Consider the following 24038-nt stretch of genomic DNA (forward strand, 5'->3'; position numbering starts at 1 on the left):
TGTTGAGACTTTAATGTTCAGAATCTAAATCTGACACGTTGGATTACAACAAGTTGCAGGACAGAAATGTCGAGCTTCACTTTTGCACAACTCCACCTGAAGACTGTCCACTGTGGGGAGACGGTGACACCTGCTGGTCCAAATGTGGAACTGCTGGACTCCGTTCAGCTGAATGAAACACTCAGGCATGACAGGAAAATGTGGATACTTGTGGGAACTGAAGAGCCTGCATGCTGGACAATAATTACTTTGATTTCAGTGAAATGTTTGATGGAAATATTAAATGTTTTTACTCTTTCAAAGACTGTTCATCTCTGCACATGGACACAGGTGTAGAAGAAATGACTTTAAAGGTGCTGTTTGTAAGAAAAGTTAATTGTTGAGTCTCAATCCTAACTCTGAGGCTTTGGGATTGGAGGACGGATCAGCCGCCATCCCAAACCAGTTTTGAAGGGTTTGGGGGAAACCCAGAGAGACGTAATTTAAGGAAATGATTTTTTCCAGAAAAAAAATTGATTTTTGAGTCTCAAAACTAGTTTTTCTTTCTTCTTTGTAATTCCTGACATGTCAAAAACTGACGCTTTGGGATAGCAACTGACCTGAGACTCTAAAATCAACTTTTCTTAAAATTAGCACTGTTTTAAATAAGACAAAAATAAAAAGTTGCAGTTTTTATACAATTTAATTCTTTCTGTATAATTTTTCAAACTGCAAATGTACATTTTTCTATAAAGTGATTTTCATTTTATACTTTTCGCACTTCTGCTGATTATACACTATTATGTACAAGTTTTTTTTCAAACTTGATTTGGAGATGCAAATATCAGTCTCCCATGACAATAAAGACTATTTGGATTGCAACTGAATAGATTTTTTTTTACTCAAATGCTTTTATTTGACAGATGAGTAGTGACGTTGCAGGAGATCTCACATAAAAACAAACAAATACAATTAAAGTTTCCAAGTGATTGCAAGACTTTTTGGTTTCTCCTCTTACATAATTTCATCTATCAAACAGTTTAAGACCCATAAAATGAGTCTGTAACACTGTTTAGAAACAATGAAATGCTTATAAACCAATTAACAAGCCATCGTTTATTGCAAAGCTGCAACTGATGTGAATAATACTTTGTAAATCCTTTAATAACGCTGGTTCATCTATAAACGCTATTTAATGGTCATTATAAACCTTTACAATCGCTCAATGAATGGTTCATAAATCACTTCATTGTGTGAAAACAGTGAGAGAACAGTTTGTCAACATTTGGAAGGAGAAGACAGAACAAAGCTACTTTTATTAAAGGATCATTACGTAACTTTGTCAACGTTAAAATATCAGCTTCAGGTGCACGGTGTCTCTGTCTCAGCCACTTCGACTCCTATCTCTTGTTTCTGCACAGTTTCTACACGTTTCTACATAATGCTGCTTTAAATACTTGTTGAAGGCCAACAGAGTCTAAATTCCTCAATCAAAATGTTGATATCGAGCAGCTGAGATAAGCTTTTCCTTGACCAGCTGCATCAGAACCCACAATCACGCCACAGATAATAATATTATCAGTCACACGGGTCATTTTTTTTTTTTTTTCTTCCGATGTTTAAAGTACATTTTGCTGATAACCCTTCTGCCCTCTCCAACTCACAGTTTAGACTCCAACGGCCACTCAATCTTTATTATTCAGGGACCCGTGATCTAATCTGTCAGCCGGCGACGGCTCCAGATTTTATAACATACAGATTTTGACAGTTGCTCAGACAATGTGATGTTATATCTCCCAAGAAGTCTCGTACACACACAATCTGAGTCAGAATTTTTATATTACTTTCAATGTACAGAATACAAGAGATAAAAAGATCATGATGGGCAAACGTCACAAGCATGTCAATAAGTGACCTCATGAGATCAAATCAGATAAGAAGGAGGAAATGTAACACGATCTTAAAACACGACCAAGATATAAACAGAACAGACGAGACTGGTAGAAATTTAGTCCTGAGAAATATTTTCCAGTTTTTTTTTTTTACAGCAAATAAACATGAATTCTGTTTTTACTCAATAAACCTTTTTCGCACATTCTAATAGAATAACGGCACAAACGCTTGTGAAGAATGATTCCTTTGGAGGGTAACCGCCTCGGGTTAAGGTTAATAATGATTATCTTTGGTTTGATTGTTTTTCTTATCACGGCAGGCTCTGGAGAGAAGAAAGGCAAAATGCAAAGCACGACAACGTTTACACATTCATCTCTTCCTGTTTTTTAAACTCTACCTTTTTTTTTTTTTTTTTTTTAAATAGATCTCTTTACTTTCCCCTTCTGCTATGTACAGTTCACAACACAATAGTACATTTATAAACACAGATCCTTCAGATACGGGTATCATCAGTCATTGCTGTACACTACTGAGGATGATCTTTCAAGACAACCAGAGTTATATACATTTAAAAAAAAAATCTCAAGCTGAATTTTAACAATGTAATATGTTTTTTTTTTTTGTCATGTGAGCTGACTGTAATATATCAGACCAAACACATCACATGCAAAAGGCACTTATCACCGACCCGGCACAGAATAAGGCCTTGTATTTTTCTTTTTTGTCTCTACATAACATCATTATTATTGGTCTTCAGACAGAAAAAGTTATCTTTGCTGACAGCGGTGGTTCTTTCGCTCAGAGGAATGATCTGTGAAACTCACTTACATAATTTCCGCTCAGCATTATTTAAAAAAAAAGAAAGAAAAAAAAATCTCAATGGTCCTTTTCACATTATTTTTAGCTTGAATTTAAGCAAACGACAACAAGAAATACTGTGAACATGATTGTGAAACAGGTGCGAGGCCGCCACTGATCTTTTTAGGAATACAACCCTGATTACAAACAAGTTGGGACAGTGTGCTAAATGTATACGAAATCATTTATACAATCGCGTGACTCTCAAGGAGTTGAACCTCATCACGTCCTTGCTTCACTTTTCAGACCCAATCATGATACGATCGCCTGTAACGAAGCTGTTCACCTTGTGTTCCTGTCCCAACCAGTTTGAATCATGTCGCTGGCATCAAATTCAGAATAAACATGTATTTACAAAACGTCGATGAGGTAAAACACTAAATAAATTGTCTCCATGATGTTTTAATTGATGATTTAAATTGAAGGTTTTAAAAAGGATCAGCAAATTATCGCATTATGTTCGATTGAACACTTTGAGGGACTGGGGTTGTTTCCTTTTGAGATGTTTCTCATCAGCTCCATGAAAACACTTTGTTAATGAGTTCGATGCAGCAGTAAAGAAGTTGTTTTTACTGCCATCAGTTCAGTGAAGCTGTATAATCAGGTCACTGTTGAAAGGTTTGGGTACCTCTGACTGAGCTGCTCTTGATTTGTGTTTCTGTTTACCGTCTGAAAGTGTCTCAGCTTCAGTACGAATAAGGCGTCATTGCTAAAATGATCCGAGAACAGTAAGTCGTCAAATGTAGCAGTAACTCTACAGTACAGATTTTTTTATCTAGCATTCAGGTACTTTACAATTTAACACAATAATACTAATATAATTTCAAACTCCACTATGGAAGATACGGTAGATGTTTAGATGTTTGTGTACAGTGAGGAGTCGTCCCAGTGCTGCCGATGTGTGTTACACCGTTCACTCGTGATTATACGACAATTTCAGGTGTTATCATCTTATATATGTCAATGATTATGTTAATGATTGGCAGTTTAACAGACAGCTTGATAGGTAACAGACAGTTTTTTCTTCAAGGGGGAGCACAATTCAACTGAGCTGAAGTGATGAATGAATGTGTGACTGATAAAGGTGTAGTGCAGCCGCAACTCCAGCAGGGGGCGCCAGCACACAAGATCAGTCCGGCAGGACGAGTTCGTCTCGGTCCAGTGCTTCAGTCAGCCGGTGTGTGGGCAGCCGGTTCAGGGCCCGGTTTGTTCCAACAGTCTGTGAGTCCCTGTTGATTCTCCTCAGCGGGTCTCAGCTGTGGACCGTTCTGGCCTCCTGTGGTGCCTTCAGTCCCTCCAGTCTAACTACGGTCTCTAAGTTCTACAAGAGAGTGACTACAGCTGCTCCGACTCCTCTCTGGAACTCGAGCTCGGCCGAGTGCCCGAGGCCACAGTTCTGGGTGTGGAGGGTGCGGAGGGATGTGCTGTGGGGTAGCTCAAAGGGTCTTGTGGGCCCTCGTACTGAGGCAGCTCGCCTTCTGATGGAAGCTCCCCATCAGAGAGGTATGGGGGAGGCGGGAGATCAAACCAGGGAGGCCGACTAAGGGAAAAATAGAAGATAGAGGAAGAATGTGATGTCAGAGCCATGAGCTACTACATACGGACTGTACAATGAGTGTTTTTTTTGACTGGGACCAGCAGCTGGTGAAGCAGGAAGTATAAACCTTCTGACAAAATAACTTGCATCCCTTAAAACAGATTTGGTCCGTGTAAAAAGCTGAATATATGAGAAAAATGTGCCAACAATTAAATCAAATTACAGTCTCATTATGTTGTATTAAGATAATACACTAAATTAGATTATGCTTTGCTACTCAGACATCTTTCCGCGCCACTATTTCTGTTTTTTGCTTAAGTCAGGCTTTCAGCGTGAAGCTTTATGAACACAGAGATTATAAACTTCTTATTTCTTTCACCTGACATCCAGAACAGCTTGTGAGTAGGATGGAGGTGAGTCCATGGAGAGTCCGGAGGGATACAGGGTTCCAGACAGCAGCTGCAGTGCCTGAGGAGTCGAGCGGTACTGTCCCGCTGCGGTTGGGGAGCCCGGGGAGAGGCCCGCACCTCCGGGATGGACGTGGCCCCGGTCCAAGATGACCAGACGGGACAGCAGCAGCGGCTGGTGGTGGTGGTGGTGATGCGAGCTCCCTCTTACGCCTCTGGGCAGCAGGACGCTCCGCTTCCTCTGGTGGTGCAGCACCAAAGCGAGCAACGCCACCACCAGGACGAAGATGACGGCGCTGCCGATGACGGCGTAGGTGATGCTGGGGTAGTAGCGCAGGCGATAGTCCAATGTCACAAAGTCCTGTCCTGGAGCTTCTGAGGGGCAGAAGAAGGAGATGAAGAGCACATTAAGGATGGCGCAGAAGGTTGGGGGGAAAAAAAGAAAAGAGAATAGTATGGAGGGGAAGATGAAGAGGGGAAACAATTAAAGCGAGCAAGAGATTGAGGAAATGGGAGGATGAGTTGTGGAGCTGCAGAGCCAGGGGAATGGAGGAGGGAGTTAAGGAGAGACGCGTGAATGTCAAGCAGTAAATTGTTTTCAGGTTCACGCTGGAATGTGTTCTGTGCGATTCAGATGAGAGGGAGAGAGATAATAAGCGTAACAGCAGTCAGACTCTCCCCGTGAGCATCCAGAGACAAGGAGAACAATTTGAGCGTAGTAGAGGCTAGCTGTGAGAATCTAGTTCAAGAGTGGGGGACCTCACTTTTCATCACGAAGAAAGGGAAAGAACAGAGAGCCTAAATAATCCTCTGCGAGTACAAAACAGCTTAAAGCGGTTATGGATGAAACACGACTCGAGTAGTTCTCCACTAAAGACGATAGAAGGCAGAGGAACACCAGGGGCCGTCACAGATTACCATGTTTGTCGCAGGGAACGGGGGGCGTCTGCAAACTAGGAGTCCAGGGAACTTAAAGTTGACGACGAGAGGATGACGATGGCCAGCAGTAAGGAGCGAGGAGCAGGGAGCTCGCCGCGTGTGACCAGTGCAGCTTATTATTCCAGATGGGATGAGGTGAATATCGCTTAAACATTTCTGCTGACTGATATTACAGTGTGAGAATTTCAATCAGGCACTGGGGGTGAGGCTCATGTAAATAGTGTTCCTGCTGCTCACCGGCAGACAGGACTTTTGTATTATGGAGAGAGGGAGGGAGTGGAAGGAATCCTATTTATTACGGCGCTGCAGTCAGGCTTGTGCTAATGAGGAATGAGCTACATAAAAGTATTTTACAGTTGCTGTTTCAGTTCAAATTACACTAATGCCTCAGGGGGCTGTAAACATCAAACCTCGGTGCGCCTCCTAAAAAAAGTTCAATACACCCTTTTGGAGCACTTCCAATGTTCTGTATTCGAGGTTTCTGTGCATTGCAGACTGTGTATCATAAGCTTTAAAGGACTCATACCTCTGTCCGCTAGCCATCATGCGGACAGTTGGGGATATTGCCCGGAGAGCTTGCCAGGAAATGACCATTACGAGAGTTCTCGAGGTTGAATCAATAGTCCGAAAACGCCATCTATAAGGATTAGATCCCCTGAAACTGCAAAGCAGCCAAACCTTTTTGGAGCTTTTTGAAGTATTCAGGGCTTACATAGACTTACAGGCTCTTGGGAGATATTGTATTTAGCACAGGGTAAAGATCCCCCCCCAACTTACAATGTAGTGCTACAGGGCCTCAGAGAATTAAATAAAGGTGCAGAGCTCCACAAAAAGTCAACTAGTGCGACCCTCTTATACAGAGTTTAAGGTCAGAACCACAAAGAGAGTGAAAGGAAACTCCACTTTCTGATTGCAAACAGATTAAGTGGCTTAATGTGACTTATAACTTTTTTATATGTGCTGGAATTCAAATCATGCTTTTCATAGAGGTCAAAATGTGAACCTAAAGGAATAGTTCCACATTTTCCTGTATGTAACATCTGTTAACTACCGCTGCAGATTAAATCCTACATGACTCGACGTGGCAGAAATGTTCATGTTTGAGGAAATAAAGTCACATCAGGTGTTTACCTGGAACCTTTAACAACTCAAATCCAATCAGTTCACTGGACACTTCTCCAAATCTGAAGAAATCCCCTCATGTCGTTTCTGGAGTCGAGGAGGAAACTGCACTTTGCCAAGAAAACGTTTGCAGTGTTACGTGCCAATGTGTGCGTTCATTCATTTGTACAGATTAAATAAAGGAGATATGATGTGTTAATTGACGAGCTATAAAGGCGCTCATGATCAGATGATGTTACGTATGTTACTAAGTGTCTCCCTCCGTCTCCGGTCCATATGCTCGGCTGAGCTCACCGGTTGTGGGCTTCTTTTAACAGACAGATATGTGGGTGGTATCAGTCTTCTTATCTTACTCCTGGCAAGAATATGATTAAATGAATATATCGTCCCAAGTGTCAAACAATCCTTTAAGGAAATGTTGCTGGGGGTTCGAGATACTATCAAAACTCAGTATTTGTCAGAGCACCTGTGTGGACATAACACGAAGCTATCATCAGAGGAGGAGTTTTTCAGCTTGTTTTCCCTTTCTTCAAGACACCATGCTGCATGTTTCCTCCCTCCACCTGACCTTGAGGGCTTGTGGGAGTCTTCAGCTGTGTGTGTGTGTGTGGGGGCGTGGGTGTTTGCACACACACTGTTGAATTCAAAACAACTACTACTCTGGCATACAGCCTGTATTTCTGTACCAGTGTGTTGCCAGGGGCCTCATGCCTTAATTAAATCTAATCTAATTCAGATGCTCCACCCGCCCGCTGCCCCAACCAGGCACCAGCCAATAAAACAAGCCCCCCCTCGACCCCTCCCTTGTGATTTTAAAATTGGCTAGTCCTTCACGCTACCAATTAACTATGAACTGGACTCTCAGCAGAGAAAGGCCAAAACAAAGAAGAATTATTTCCATAATTACCTAGTAAGAAAAAGCACAAATAAAGAGATCCCACCGCTGCCACCCCCAACGCTGCCTATCAGGTTTCAGCGCGGTCTTCTGGGAGCAGAGAGAAACGCACACAAAAGGAACTCATAATGCTGTGACATTAACAATGGGAGCCTATTCGGTACATTAGCGATAGAGGCCTCAAAGGCTGTTTCAAATAGCACGGGAGATGAAAAGACAGGGAGAAGACGAGAAAGAGACTGAAGCTCATTTTCTGTAAGAGCAGAGAGGTCCTGTGTGTGTCTGCCCCCTCTCTTGTGTGTGTGTGTGTGTGTGTGTGTGTGGTTGTAATTTGCGTTCACATTTTGAGCTGTCACTTGCAGTTACGGCACAAAGGAAGGTGCCATCATGACATGCAAAGATGGGTGAGGGGGGGCTTCAACAATAATGATGTAATTGTGACTCAAATGTCCTAATCGACACATGCACACATTACGTCCTTTTGATAGCAGCGGTTGCTTTTGGCTTTTATCCGCAACACTTACGTTTTTAGTTTCTACCGGTAAATTGAATCTCTATGAAGAATGGATTCAAACATCAAAGTCCAGGATAGAAATGTTGTTTTGTTGAGGCACATCAAAGTAGGAAGCCCCGAACCCAAGACGCTGATGCAATCAACTTATTCCAAATGATACGAATCAACACGTTGCCTCCTTTTTTTAAATAAAAACCAGCAACCATCTGACTCATGTATGATATATACTGTATATATTTATATAAGACAGGTCATTCAAAACAGTGCAATTCAGAATGTTTTGCTTGTTTTTTTTTCTGTGTACCAAATCCGTTTGATGGAACTGTCATCATCAAAGTTGAAGATCAAAGTTCAGACCAGAGGCTTTCCCCTTCTCGTCAAACTCGACATGAAAGGCTCGAGCACATCCGTGCTGTCGACCAATGGCAAAGCTGCTCGGACACCGCTGGCTTCAGAAGAGGGGACGTCTAAAAAGTGAAGGAAGCTTTTGGCTCGTTCAATTTTCATACGGGTCTCGCGCGACGTGACAAAAATATAAATTCTTAAGAACCGCTGCGTGGCTTGGTGTCAGTCATGCTACATGTTGAAGGACTACTTCGGTGGTTTCCCGACCCGGTGTCGGCCTGTATGTGCTCCGACTGGTGGTTCTGTTGCTGGACGGTAACTTGTTGGCAAGCAAGCATAAACACTCAACAGCTAGCTTGTAGTAATGGATAAGTAGTTGAAATCGTTAGCTAAAAGTAGGCTAATTTAATTGGTCGAAATAGTTCACTTAAAGTAACGGATTAAGGGCTTGAATAGTCGGCTCAAGTCTGAAAAAGTAAAAAGTGATGAGCACATGGTTGATAAAGCCCGAATAAGAGAAATGTCAGCTAAATAATAAAAGTTTAAATTGTGAAGCGATGGATATATGGTTGAAGTATTCTGTCATACAAATGCAAACTTGGCCCAGCTGACCTAAACATTGACTATTCAACTGAAAAGAAATATTGTATTAAATTAAACCTTTTCAGTGGGTTTTCTGCCACAATTGAATTAGAAAGGAATGGACTGTTCTTTGACGGTTTGACCCTCGCTTTAACACTTTGGACCTAAAGTTTTTCAAGGATTTTATTACATTTTCTTTTTTTTTTACATCAGTGAACTTCAAGGCTCCTTTGAAGGGAAATTTAGTCCTTTTAGTAAGGTTGAACCACAGTAGATAAAAGATGAATCTGACCCACACATTCATCTATTGTTCACGTTTAATATCAGGTGACTTTTTAAATTCTGTGAAACCCGTCCACTGGTGTCGGCACCTCTGACAGTGCTTCTACGCTGTGTTTTATAAAAACTCATGAACCTTCCACATGTGCAGGCTCTGGCAGGGGAGGGGGTGGTAAGGTGCAGCCTTTCAACTCAGCCACTTTAATTACATCAGAGTGCCTTTCCTCCACATCACTCCCCTCCCACCCCGTCCTCCCCTCTTGCCTCCTCGCCACCACCCCTGTGCCTTTTGTTTCCCCCCTCTTGTCTCTCCTCTAATGCCTCCCACCTCCCTCCTCCTCCTCATCTCTGAGCTGCCCTCTCGTTGTTAATTTACTGTCGTGGAGATGACGTGTACCATGCCTTTTATGATATACAACAACTGCACTCAACCTGGATTATGCACTTAATAAAATGCTTATCAAAAGACAAAAAAAACCCATCAAAACCCTCTGTGTCTCCCCACTCTCTCTTCTTTCCTTCCAAACTCTCCCGCATTGTTTCCTCTTTCACTGCCATTTCTCTCTCCAATAGTCCACCACTCTATTTTTTTGCATTTCATTATCTGCTGCCTGCATCAATCTTATTACCCCTGCATGAGAGGAGAGAATTATAGGGACACAGAGAGGTCAGAGACAGCAGTGGACGGAGGAGAGGAGATGAAATAGGACCATAGGCAGGAGTAGATGAAGATAGAGGGAGGAGACGCGAGCAGGGAGTCTTCTGAAGTGTCATGTGCACACATCTCATCTCCTCCACCACAGACGTAGAAAACTGAACTCCACACATGCTGCTCCAAACAAGCTGTATTGAGAGTCACAAAAAACAACCTTCTGGAATGAAATCGTTCTGCCTGGATCCTATTTTGTGCCTTTTGCGGTCTTCTACATCTTTCAGCCATCCTTTCCAACCCTGGAGAACAACGCTTATTTTATTCGACCTTTTCCCATTTCTCTTATATTTCTGTGTAAAGAAGCGACCCAGTATCACCACAAAGCATGTGTAATATACACTTTCCCGTTTTGCAGAGCACATATTCTCATTCCACGGTCAAGGTAGCAACCATTAATAATAGAACGTCCAGTTGGACTTTCAAAATAAAGCTTCCTCAGGACATTTAAGGTGATTGCCGCAATTTGATTATGATTACGCACCAAAACTACTTAGTTATGTTTCGTAAAGAAATCATGGTTTGGTTAAAATGACTACTTCTTTCAAAGGTCATGTTTGTAGGATTTAGTGGCATCTTGTGGTGAGTTTGCAGAGTGCAACCAACTAAAGACCCCTCGCTTCTCTTCTCTTTCCTATGGTGGCTTCTACATACAGCCCTCTCTACGGCAAGTGTTTGGTATGTACTCCCTGGAAGAGGACGTGCTCACTTAGTCGACATAAAAGTTTGTTGGCGATGTAATTACAATTCTTAGTTTCAGGTTATCATACCTTAAATCCTCCTAAATACTACACACCGGACCATTAAAACAATCAGAGTTGACTTCAGGTTTCAAGCAAGATATGAACCCCAGTCTGCTGTTTTACAGCCATGGACCAATCCATCATCTGCAGGGGTTTTATATTATATGATATTACACACTTTGGTGTTACAAGTTACAGGACTGGCAGAATATACTATGTTGGAGGTCATTTAGAAACAGCGTGGCAATAAAATGCTGTTTGCTCAGCAATAGGCATAGAAATGTCTATTCAACTGCAAAAAACCTCACTACACACATCTTCATCTTAAAATCACAGTGAATTGAAAGTGTCTGTCTTCATCCTGCAAGCAGGGTGTCATCAAAAGTACTTCAGCATTTCAAGAGTAGAGAAAAAAGGGATTTTAATATAAAATGTAGTGTCAAAAATGTATTTTTGACACATAGTTTGCATGTCACAAGATATAAAAGAGTTATTAAACGGGATTATTGCATTGAATCTTTAAAAATATTCTCATTAAAACATTTATTGGCTGAAATAAAATAAGAATATAAAAGCATTTAGCTGTGGATGAAGGTCCTCAGTCATGCAGGTCATGGAAAATGTAAGTGTTATTTCGTGGGCAACTGGATATAGCTTTTAGAAAAGCATCAAGAGTTGCCACAGAACTTGATGAGAGACAATGTTGGTGCGCACAAACATGGCCAAAAAAAGAACATTGCACACAGCTACTGAAGCAAAGTGAGGGCTGATGTTAGTGCACAATAGGCTATTGAGAGCGCGGTGATTAAAACAAGCTCTAAAGCACTCTTTTGTCTGTCTTTAATCAAACTACGCTACAGATAAACAGCAGACACGCTGTTGGGTTGCTGAGATACAAGCGTTAAAAAAAAAAAAAAAAAAAAAGGCACCCATTCCTTTATCCTGATTGGCTACCTTCCACTGAATATGCTAAATAACAACTGCCAGGATACGCTCATCTGAAGATGAATGAGCGAGATAAAATGAAAAGAAATCGGGCTAATAAAAGACTCCACATATCTTAATTGCCACACTTAAAACGCCTCTGAATAAAGGGAATGGCGATGTCTCCCCCCCTTCTGGCTCATTCCTGAGGGAAAAGATGGGGCCTGCACAGATGTGCCGTACTTTCCCTACTCACTGAAGACACATTCCACATTCACAAAGTGCCATCTTTAAAAAGAGTCCAAAGTGGAGGGGAAAAAAAAGCAATCATCCATTCGCTCCGGCATTCCAGGGTTTGCCGCTGCGTGTCTAGTACGGCTGTCTTCAGCTGATACTGTAGAGGCTGGTCACAGCGGTGCTATCCTTGACTGCAGAGTCACTTTGTCTGATGCTAATTACAGGTGTGGGGCTCCTTGCTCATTTGGCATCCCTGATGCCACAGTTATGCCCACGTTGACAGAGTGATAGAACGAGATGCTGGGCCAGTGACAGGCTATGCAGGAGAGGAGAGGAGAGGACCAGACCACGAGGGGGCAGGCGGTTCTCATGTTTACTTGGCAACACGCACACACACATTTACTCAGGCACAGTCACACTTCATCCGTTGTATTGGGCGGGCATCCAGAGCAGAGGGAGGGGTGTGAATTGGGTTGAGGGGTGGGTTAGGGAGCAGAGGCTGTGGGGAAGGGGACTGTGCCATCTGGCTTCACACACACCAGCAAAAAGATGCAATTAACATACAGCCCACAAATACCGAGCACATGCCGGCGAGGCATATACGTTACATGCGTGAAGACACTTGAAATGTGACTTAATCAAGTAACCTTACAGTAAGTTCATCCGAAAAAACAAAGATCAAACGCATCCACGCACCCACGCACTCGAACGCAGACTGCTTTCAGATGCTCATGTGAGGAAAAAAACGGCAATACAAACAAAATCCCACAAATCCTTTCATCCTGGGCCAGAACGAGCTAACTAAACCCATGCCACATGGTGGAGAAACGTGAAAAAAAATTAGGAGGGGGGAAAACTACAAACAGCAACTTGTGGGTTATTTGGTGCACTTTCTTCTCGTCAGACAGCACAACCCAACAGCGGCGTGGAAGCCAGAGGGTGAAAAACAAACTCTTAAAAGTGACTCCGTGGTTATGGTCACAATAAACTTTGCTAAAAAGGATCATAAAAACTGAAAGTCTCCCACTTTTACCGTCTTTCTGACCCAGTTTACACCTGCCGTTAAACTTGAGTCTGCATCTGGAATATAAAAAAAATCACTCTGCTGCATTTGCTCTCAGTCTTTATGTGGGCTGCACTCTCCCTGCATTGTGATTTGGCCACATTTTGCTTAAATTCACACTATGCAAAGCAGGGGAGGAAGTGGAAAGGCAGAAGGGTTATCTATTCTTAACAAAGAAACATGTAGGTGAGGCAGGGTTATTGTTCAGAACGCACTTTTTCTTTCTCTCAGGGAAGCGAATGAAAAAGACAAGTTGGTCTTTACAGCTACTGTGTTTTGCAGCAACTGTGAATGTTTGACTTTGCAGATAAGAATTGTCCTTTTTTTTTGGTGCGTTTTCTTGCCTCGTAGTGAAGCCGAGCCTGTACTGATTTCATTTCTACCTCGTGAGTGGACTCTGTCTGATGCGATCCTATCACTCTGCCAGCCAGATGAGCTCCAGAGGTGGTCCGGCTGATCCGGTCATGTGCTGATAGGGTTTGTGCGCCATAGCACCTTCCATTAACATACAATCTTCTATATCTAGATTAAGACACCCAGATACGGATCAAACTTAAACTCCCGCACATAAATGGAGTCCATGCCTCACCTTCATTCCGGCACACGTGTTTTCACGACTGCACCTCAGATGTACGGCGTTTGTTTGTGTGCAAGTGGCTTACCGGTGAGACATTTCTACTCGGGCAACGCTGATAAATGGATTTTGATAGGGGCCTCCTTGCTATGAAACCATGAAACGCAAACATTGATCATATTTTATCTCACAGCGACCTGCAAACACTTTTCATTAGCGCTGCAGCTTGACACAGTGTTTTTGCAGCAAATTAAATACTTTATCGCTCTGACCTGTCAAAGCCTTTTGAGCAACTGCCTTCATGCAATAGCTTCAGGCTGCCTGCAGACTAAAAAAATCTAATATGGAACATTTCTGAATTGAAACGTCAAAAAATAGCCAGACTTTTGTTATAGACTTTTTTGAGATGTGTGCTTATATTTCTCCAACAATGTTCAAAGACAGAGAAATCAATAATTTTTACTCAAGGTAGCAGTGTGATTCACTAGTCGCCTGTCGCCTATAACTTATAGGAGTGAATCAGAGTTAGGAAGGACGGAAATGAACATAACTTAAAATAAGGTGAATAAAACCTTTTAAAGGTGCAATATGTAAGAATTGTAATTGTAAAATGATCAACAGAATGTGAATTAATAACAGTTCTGATGTTCAAAGAAGTCTACGTACTGTGTTGAGATATCTACTGAAGCTAGCCCTGGGACTGAACACTTCTTTCTCCTTGTTTGGCTAACTGCACGCCAAACTGAGCTAACAGGCTAACAGTAGCCACAGTCGCGGATGTATTAAAATAGTACAGTTAGCAGTTACTCTGATAACACGCAGCCCTTATTTGTTGGGGGAATGAATTCAAGGTGGCCAATTCTTACATATTACCTTCAAAACATTACCTTGTCTGTGAACCTAACTTCTACCGGCAGTAGTGGAATTTTAAAAAATACAGACCACAACACTGATGATCCGATCTCGTGTGACGGAAAATACATACTGTGCATATAACTCTTCGATAAAAAACACGAATAGTGGGGTGTTGTACTATTCAATCTCCCGTTTTCCAGAAGTCAGGGGTTTCACCCCTTCCTCTAATGTGTGATCATCTTTGTTGTTCTCTGTGATGCGATACTGTTTTTTTTTTTTTTTTTAAAGACCTTGGTGCCAACAAACTTTCCCCTGGTGGGAGATGAAAGATTGATTGATTGAAAGCTCCTTTGCCAAGCCACGCTGGGAAGCAAAGCATGTTAACAGTTCTGTGACAGAACTGTTCCAGATCCCTTCAGCATCCCCGTATTAATATTCATGTCCCATGCTGTCACCCTGTTCCTGTTGCTGTGCCCTGTCATGTACTATATGTCTGTTCTCGTTAGCATGCAGAGAGAAAGGGGGAATTAATGGGCGGGCTGCGCACGTCTGTGTGTGCACGCGTGGTACTCTTTATGCCTGCCTATGTTTTTTTTTTCTCATACAGAACTTCTGCATATCTTAATAGTTTCATGGAGGAGAGCATAAAAGTGCCAGCGTTGTTTGTGTTTGCCCTTGTTTTTGTCCGCTTCTAATTCTGTCCGTCTGTCTGTCTGTCTGTCTGTCTATCTCCCTGTGTGTGTGTGTGTGTGTGTGTGTGTGTGTGTGTGAGAGGCGCTTTGGGGAAGGGAGGTTTTCATGCTTCATCGCACCTCTATTTGCCTGTCCTGTAATAACTTGTCTGCTCCATTGCTTGCGACTATCAGACCCCCCCCATAACACTCAGTCACAGCTTACTGTGGGCCGGCTAGAAGAGCGGAGGGGAGGTGGGTTAGAGTTAATGGATGACTACGGCATCCAGAGAACATCCACTAAAGAGGCGGAGGTGGAGGAAGAGGAGGGGAGGGGTTGCTGCGAAGAGCAGGACAGGGAGGTGGAAAAAACAACTGACTGATGATATATTTCAGGGGCAGCTAATACATGAAGGTTAAATGTTGACTGTGAAATAATAAAGAGCAAAGACGAGGTTAAAAACGTAGCAGAGCTGAGAAATGACATGAGTACTACTGCAATAAGTATCTCTAATAGCAAGTTATTAGGCGTATTTAAAAACAAATTAGGGGTGGAAATCACAATGCAGCCCCGGATTCAATTCGATTCTGATTCATTATATACATGATTTATTTTTTTCTCACTGTGTGACTACTTGCTAGATTAAATCAGTGTTTATAACGATCCACAAACAGATTCATTTACTCCCATTATCCCCTGCTCATGCTCCGCCATTCTCACCAGAACTCAAAAAATAGCCTAGCTCGGAATATAAACACGACGGCTGTTTTACTTTGGTTAAGTTAGCCTGGACAGGTCTTAGAGGATTGTTACGGTCAAGAATTTCCAGAAGTGGGTTTTAAATATTTGATTACTTTCGGCATGATAAACAACGTAACAAGAGGAACTGTGATTCATCTGTGAATCTATTTTTTCGCCTCTAAAATGATGTTTGCGAGAGTTTTGGATTAAGAGCAGAGGACTTTGAAACCATCACGGTTCGCAGCATCTTCCGACCATCCAACCTGACCGGCCGGACTGCCCCAGGTAGGAGGGGAACCAGGATTTAGAGCCATGCTAATCCGTCTTGGTTTTTAGGTTGCTCCTTAAAGATTCATTTCTGCATCATCTACTTGGATGCTGTGTCCACAACTTTAAAAAGGCTGGGTTCCTGTCTTTACTAGAATCTAACATAAATTTCATCTGTGGCTGGGAAATATACTAGTGGTGTGATATTAGACCACATATCCTATCAGATGTTGGAGAGAGTTGGCTTTTTTTCCTAATTTCAGTAAAGTGATGTAACCTTTCAGACTGTTCTACTTGTTCTCATACTTGCCTTTTCCCCCCTGGTCATAATATCCAAAGCACTGATGATTATTGTAATATTTCACGAGAACACCAAAAGCCATCCCAGCATTACTGTCATAAAATGGATATTGAGGTATTTCATAAAAAAACTACCCTGATATTTGATTGTAACCCAGTCCTAGATTTTATGAAGCGCTTATTAGGAGATTTTAGATCTATTAACATTAAAGCAATAGTTGACATTTTGGGAAATATCCTTAATTGCTTTCTTACACAGTTAAATAAGAAGACTGATACCACTGTCATAAGTTTCTCGGCTGGGTACAGTGACTTCAACCTGTTTTGTCATCAGTGTTGTCAGGAAGCCAGCTTAAAATCACTGAAGTCACTGAAATAGACCAGCACATTATCCCATGAAAAGCCGAACATCAAACATTACTGTATGTTATTGTTATTCTAGCAGGGGAAGCTGGCTGTTTTATTTATTTTGAGCTGAGCTCACCAGCTGCTGTCTTTAGCTTTTATATTCAGTCTGCAAATATCAGAGTGCTATCGATTTTCTTATCTAACTCTTAGCAAGAAAGTGAATAGGCTTATTTCTCAGAATACCAAACTCTTCCTATAATGCATTCATTCATTAATTTATTATGACGATAAAATAGTCATGATAGTATTTTATTTTACCACTAAATAAGATAAAGCAAAACGCCATCAGCTAAAACAAAGGCAAGGTCTCACTACTGGCTCTACAGCACAAAGGACTGAATGTTGCTGCTGCTGAGGGAGCTCGGGCGGGTAGTGAGGAGTGGGACAGAAGAGTAGGGGGGAAAGAATCTGAGGTATGTTCATGAACGAGAGGCTGTTGGTGAGAAGATGGGCTATGAATATCACTTTTGCCTGTGTATCACACAGATTCAGACTCAGTAGGAGCAACAAAAACAAAGATGCGTCACTCATAGTTCTATTCATAACATGTTGCGTGCGTCGACTGATGCAGTGAAGTGCCTTTTTTTTTTTTTAGAAACCCTTCAGTGGCTGTGAAGGGTAGGCTATTTTGTTCCTGGATGAAAAGGAAGAACGGGGAGGGAGGGGGGGATTGTTGGGAGGCTTTGACTACGAGCTCACCCCTCCGATTCTGACGGGTACGGTCGCCATGGCAACTGTTCTTTGAGGCCATAAGGTGAGTTAGGAAGTGGGCGGAGGCTAGCCAGAGAGTGGACACAAACAGGACTCAGGCATGCGCACAAACAGACGATGCCCCAAAGCCAAGATGTGATGAAGATGAGTGATAAGGCTGTTGAGATTAGAAGTCCTCTTAAACGCCTGAGCGTTTCCAGGGATGGGATCCGCAGGCTTCAACCAGCCTCCTCCGGAGCGACATGAGACTATTATAAAGAACTAGCCTGCAGCTAGACCGACAAAACAGCAGGCAGGATGAAACGCAGGAGTCACAGAGGAGACGCACACTCATCTGACAGCCTCAGTGACAGGGAGCTGATGTGGGACGTCTGACTGTTAAGGGCAAATTGGTTTTAGTGATTTATAAAACTTTCATTCAACACAGAAGAAGAGAAGCGCCAGTTGGGTTTGAATGTTGAATAGGAGCTCAGGCGGCAGACATTCACAGGGAATTAGGATGGTCATTAAGCTCAAATGTGAAAACACAGAATGTGAATAATAACAATGGATAGATATTTTCTCCCCCTCTGAAATATATTCCCACCACGAGGATGATTTATCATAATAAAGTGCACCATACTGTGTTCAAAGTGGATGGAAAAGAGTTACGTAAGCACGGTAGAGAATTTAAACACCCATTCCTCGAGGCCAGAGGAGAGCTACACAAATATAATGTGAGATGAACCTTAAAAACAGCTGAAATCTGAGTAATTTCTTTCTTTCATAGCTGGTCTCTTATAAAGGTGGGTTTATTAATAGTCCCAAGGTCATCTGAAAGGTTCAATAGTGCGAGAAGCAGCCTGACCAAAATGCATGATGAAAGACTGTGTTTGATGTGGGGGAGGATAAGACGGATGCTGATCAGCAAATGGTGCTGCCACATGGTGATCTTGAGGAAAACGACTAATTTAGGGGCCCACAGTGACGGAGAAAGACTATTCAAAACGAAGCCCCATTACTGAGAGCCTGGCAGCAGCGGGGTGCAACAGGAAGAGTGCTTTTAATAACTGAGTGGTACACGCAGACTGAGCTGTACTGCCAGCATCCCAGGGTGTTATCTTTAGATCCTTTGTTCTGCTCACCACTAATTTCGGTTTCACTGTCACCCAAAACCTTTGTTTCACAGCTCTTCAAAGCACTGAGCGGTCTGTATGTCATGGGGAGCTTGAACTGAGAAGATATTTTAACTTGAAAAACATGCTCCTGTCCTAAAACAACCACTAAGTATGCACCTTTTTTTTTCGCAGATGGGGAAAGCATCTCCAAAAGTACAGAAGCTAAAGCACTTTACGAGTGCTTTTGAATGTTTTAAGTCATTGACTGCAAAGTGTGCATGACACAGCGGTTTCAGATGATCCTGTTTTTCTTTTAGGAGGTTTCATGCCAATGCTGCATCAGAGTCAACCTGTGGAGACAAGTTTGTGTATTCTGAAATTCATCCGTGCACTTTTTTTGGGACGTTGCTTGCTGTTGTTGCAAGCAGCATAGGGAAAGTTTTGAAAGTAAATCCGCTTCTTTGGCATTCAGGGGAAAGTCCAACATTTAAAACATAGAGGAATGTTTCAGGAGACATGTTTCTGGTCCTCCTTTTTTCCACCGTATGAGTTCTGGTTCTTGAACAGTTTGCATTCAGGAATCTTGAAACCTTGGTGCTATCTCGTAAACCGGCCCGCATTTCCAGTTCTGAGTGGAACCCTTGTAATCAAAGATGCGTAATCAACCGCTACCGTTACAGCAGTAACAAGACGGCAGATGACATTTCATACCTGAGAGCTTTTGTTCTCTTATTACAGATATGTGCGTTCATCAGGTCGTGTCCTCACTTGACTTCTTTATTGGTACCTTCTCCATGATCTCTTTCCAACCAGTAGACTGACATGCCCACGGCCAGGGCGGATAATCAGTCTACCCCTAATTTATACAGCGATTTTCCAGTCTGTTGATCGCTTAAAGTGCTTCACACACATCATACTCGCCCATTCAAACACACATTCACACACTGATGATTACAGAGGCTGCCATGCACGGTGGCAAACAAATTTGGGGTTCAGTAACTAGCCAAAGGATTCCCTGACATGCAACCAGGGGATCGAACTACCAACTTTTGGATTAGTCAATAATACACTCTACCTCCTGAGCCAAGGACTTCCTGAATGGTGATTGGGGTCATCACCATTTCTAATTCAGGTCAACAAAAACCTGCTAGTTTTGGTCTCAGCAGGGAACCAAATATTGGGTGTCAAACCTATTTATATTCAGCAAAATTCTCTGCATGATTAAAAAAGTAGGTCTAGGTCCAGTAACTACAATATAATCTGTTCCATGGTCGTGGAAATGGTTTGAGGGAAAAACCCTGCACGTAGCATATAGAGGCAGCATGAAAAGTTTAACGCCAATATTGTAATTTCTTCCAATAAAACATTTGCATTTCAGCAGCTGACGCTCAAATCTGGAATGTCACAGCGTCCTTGACTGCACTAAGGAAGAGTGTTGTTTTGCTTGGGAATCAGTCGAAAATTGTGCTATGCTTTCAAGAATGGTGTGCAGTAAAGGGGTTAATAATTGTTAAAACATTGCCATAGTCCTTTTTATAAAAACACGCTGTAAATGAACATACAAGCGTTGACACTGTTGTCACAATATCCTTGTGTAATGCCTGTAGTTTGACTGCTGGTGCTTATCCACGTCTCCGCAGAGAGCTTTCCCCACATCTTGCACATACTGCAGCGATCAGATTAGTGCATGGTTATTGCTGCTTGTTTAAAACAGAGTGTGCGAGCTGCCTGTGTAGATGTCAGCTGTATTGATCACATAAGTGGCAGTTAAGCCATCAGTCATTGTCGGGCTGCCGTTCTCAGGTTCACCTGCAGAGTGTGTCCCCGCAGTGCCCTGCTGACTGGCAGGTCTGCAGATGAGATTAAAGCTGGTTCAAGAGGTTGCTGTGGCGCAGCTTATTGTATCAGTGCTGACATTATGACACACAAAAGATGCAGCCCTTATCAACACACTGCTGGATTGTGTGAAGAGAAACTATTCCATTTGAACATCATGTTCCACCTTTTTTCTGTTTGTGTAGAAAGTTGTCGTTCTTTGAACTGGGAGTTAAAAATCCAATTATTTCGATATCGTTCAGAGTAAATTAATCTAACAACATTACATGTGTCAAAAGAGCAGAACACTCGGTGTTCCCTTTATGAATACACAAGATAATGTGCTTTGCTAAATTATATTAAATCCAAACACAAACAGCGACGACGGGGAGCAGTGAAGACAATCTGTCCAATGGAATTTATATGTTGGAGTAAAAGTAAAAGCTGCAGCAATCTCAGGTTTAAGTCTGACATGAACTGTTCAGTACAAGAACACACACACACACACACACACACTCTCAAACAGACGAGCACAGACGCAGTTCATTCCTGTTGGTAAGGTTATCTGCTGAGAAGTCTGGCAACAGGAGAGCGTGTCTCAGTGAGCGTTCCAGTCGAAAGCATTTGATTTAGTTCTCAGGGCAGAGATCATAGTCACACAGACGGGATTAATTAAGGTGTGTAGACACATTTTCTTAATAACAACATAAAAAATGAACAGCGGTAGAATAACTCAAGGTAAATTCTTCAGGGTAGAAACCTTGTGCATCAAGTATCTTAGACACAATTTAATCATCTTATTTTATTCTGTTATTTCAAAGGATATACATCTCAGTCGTCTACACTGCATATGTGATGCCTTAATATAATAACTAGCAGTTTTAGGTCGAACAAGCTTAATAGTAACAAATATGGAGACGCCGGTCCCGTTTAGCCAGGTGCTGCAGTGTTTTTTTAAACGTTTCTGGGCTGAAGAAGGAGACAGCAGAGACTACAGTTCACGATAGAAGAATATATTCATGAGTTTATGAACATCACAAAACAATGCAGGTCATTCCAGTCTCTACTTGAGCGAGCTGAACAAACACAGGGCCTTCCACCGGGTCAGGGTGTCAAGTGTCATTTTTAAAGGTCCACCACCAACTTGTTTTAACCATCTTGTTAACTTGTTTTTCTTGTCAATGCTAACAAACCTGGGACATGGCACATAAAAGTTTAACAGGAAACAGGAAAGCTGACCAAAGTTCATCTGGGTACCAAGGTTGCTCAACTGTTATTGGACCACAGTGTGAAAATGGGCGGGACTTAGGAAAGGGCCAATTAAATCACTGAAGAGTTTTCTGTACATTAAACCTGTCGACAACAGATGCTCAGATCGACTGTCGCTTTCATATGTTGCGAGGTCATCTGCAGGTACAAAGTGAAGGAACAAGTTAACAACACACACCGTGTCGATCCATAAGTATGCAGAAGAGCCAGTCAATGTCGTTCAAGACGAGCACTGACAGCATGCTCAAGGCTTATCTGTTAAAGGTACAGTGAACAGCAGCCCACTTTATCCTGGCAGGCCACGCTAGGATAAGTCTGAGCTCAGAGAGGAGCGGGGCGCAGGGATGTCAGGCCAGGATCTGGTTTCAGATCAAGTGGGATAAACCCTGCACACATACACATTTAAACTATGTACACACAACCACACGCACTGTATTGGATATACATACAAGCAAGCATGGAAAAAGTTGTCTTCAAAGTGCATTTAAGTCGTTTGCAGCCATGCAGACAGACGTATACACATGCATAAAATATCAGTGCCCGCAGACAATGACAGTCCTCCCACGGCTTCAGGCCTGCCCTTCCCTTTTCCCAGTTAGGAAACAGAGCAAGACCCCTGATGCCCATTCCACCATCTAATCCCCTCTCCTTTAACAATAGGCCCGGTCAGGCTGGAGGAAGTGTGAGGAGCCCCTGCGTCTTTTATCAAAGTCAAACAACAGAACAACACAGCTCACTGCTGAAGGTCTATGGCTCGTGCTCATATCTCTGCGCTCAGCTAAAGCCGAATCAATGGCTTCTGTCTGAGTGATAAGAAATGGAGCATGATGGTCAGCTGTGCAGCCTGTTCGTATTTCTTGTGTGACAGTTAGGGTTGAGGAAGCATGGGCAGATTGGGGATCAGTGCCTAAGGAGGGGCTGGTGCCTGGAGGTCAGAGATAAGACTTGTCCCACAATGCTCTCTGAGATAAGTGTTTTGAAGTCGTGACCGTTTTATGTGTGAGAAAGGAAGACGGGGCCAATCAGTGAAGAAACTGGTCTTGCATGCTGCGCGGTCTGAACGCACAATACACAGCCGTTCTGACGAAAAAATGAAGAAGGGGATGGAAAAGAGAATCCCAGCAGGGAATCCTGGTGTGCCTCACCAGAAGGATCTCTAAGTATGTCACCATCTCTGTGTGGTCTGTGGCATACTCCCTGGATATCGTTGTATTTCAATCTTTCTCCCGTTCTCTGATCTACTTTTTTCTCTGCCTGCGCATCCATTTGTATCTTCTTGCACACTGAGTGAAGCACATGTCTGGAAATAGCTGAGTCGGGTCTTCTTGAAGACCAAAAAAAGACTGAACGGCGTAAGATCGAAGAGCATTTGATAAATTGCGAACATGTGACGAGCAACAGTCTCCTCCCCTGGTGAGCTGTGGCAACAACAGCTTCATTAAGCAGGGAGTAAAAGAAACGTCTTTTTTCGCTGACGGGCAAAGCTTTAACACAACATAGCCAATTAGGATCAATGCTTCTAAAATCAATTATGCATGCGCTTTACTGTACAGGACATGTGATATATGTGCAGGACCCCTGAGGCTTATTGGCTGAAGTGAAGCAGCAGGGCTCAGTGTGTGTTTAACTTTTGTAAGTGGAGAGGCAGATTTCCTCCCTGCTATAGCCTGCTGTAAGGCTCACTTGCTCAGTATCTTCCCTTCCAATCCCATTACCCAACTGCAATTGTGGTCCGTTATCGACAGCATTTGATCACTAAAAGCTCAATGAATGTTTGTTTTGTCTTCTCCTCCCTGTTTGTTTCTCAGCTCGTATCAAACAGTTCAATTTCTTTTTGCCGGTTGATCATTTCTACGCCTCTCATTCTCAGCAGGCGACTCTTTTGATGGTTAAAGACAGCCGCGTTAATGGCTTCCTCCGAATCAGTGACAGCCAGCCGCAGTATACGTTAACATGCACATCCGCGGTATCGTTTCCAGTGTAACTCATCCTCGCCCGTGCACACGCAAGCACGCACACACGTTTGTTTCTTCTCTGTCAATAAGGCTTTTGAAAAAATTTACATTTATTCATTAGCCCATCCATCAGCACCATGCTCAGGCACGCACATGCTCCGTAGCACAGAAACACAATCTCTCGCCCACGCAACCACAGATGAGACAGGCCACACATCAAGCTGTGGCGCACAGTGCGAGTGAGTTAACTTTATGCCCATCTAATTAATAATGCAGCCTCCAGTTATGCATGATCCGCAGCCTGGAGGTATCATCCGATACTGTGTTAGCGAGTGTGCTCATCTTGCA

General features: G+C 42.7%; 1 protein-coding gene across 1 annotated transcript in view; it reads right to left on the reverse strand.

The window, feature by feature from the left end:
* Positions 1–1799: 1799 nt before the first annotated feature.
* Positions 1800–24038, reverse strand: part of ldlrad3 (low density lipoprotein receptor class A domain containing 3) — a 79782-nt gene continuing 57543 nt past the window's right edge. The window contains exons 5-6 of the mRNA XM_030424798.1: positions 4647–5049; positions 1800–4270 (exon numbers count right to left, since the gene is read on the reverse strand). Of these exons, the coding sequence (XP_030280658.1) occupies positions 4066–4270; positions 4647–5049 (608 nt within the window). The 3' untranslated portion in view covers positions 1800–4065. The remainder of the gene's footprint in view (positions 4271–4646; positions 5050–24038) is intronic.

Source organism: Sparus aurata, chromosome 8 (genome assembly GCF_900880675.1).
Source record: "Sparus aurata chromosome 8, fSpaAur1.1, whole genome shotgun sequence".
NCBI classification, from domain to species: Eukaryota; Metazoa; Chordata; class Actinopteri; order Spariformes; family Sparidae; genus Sparus; species Sparus aurata.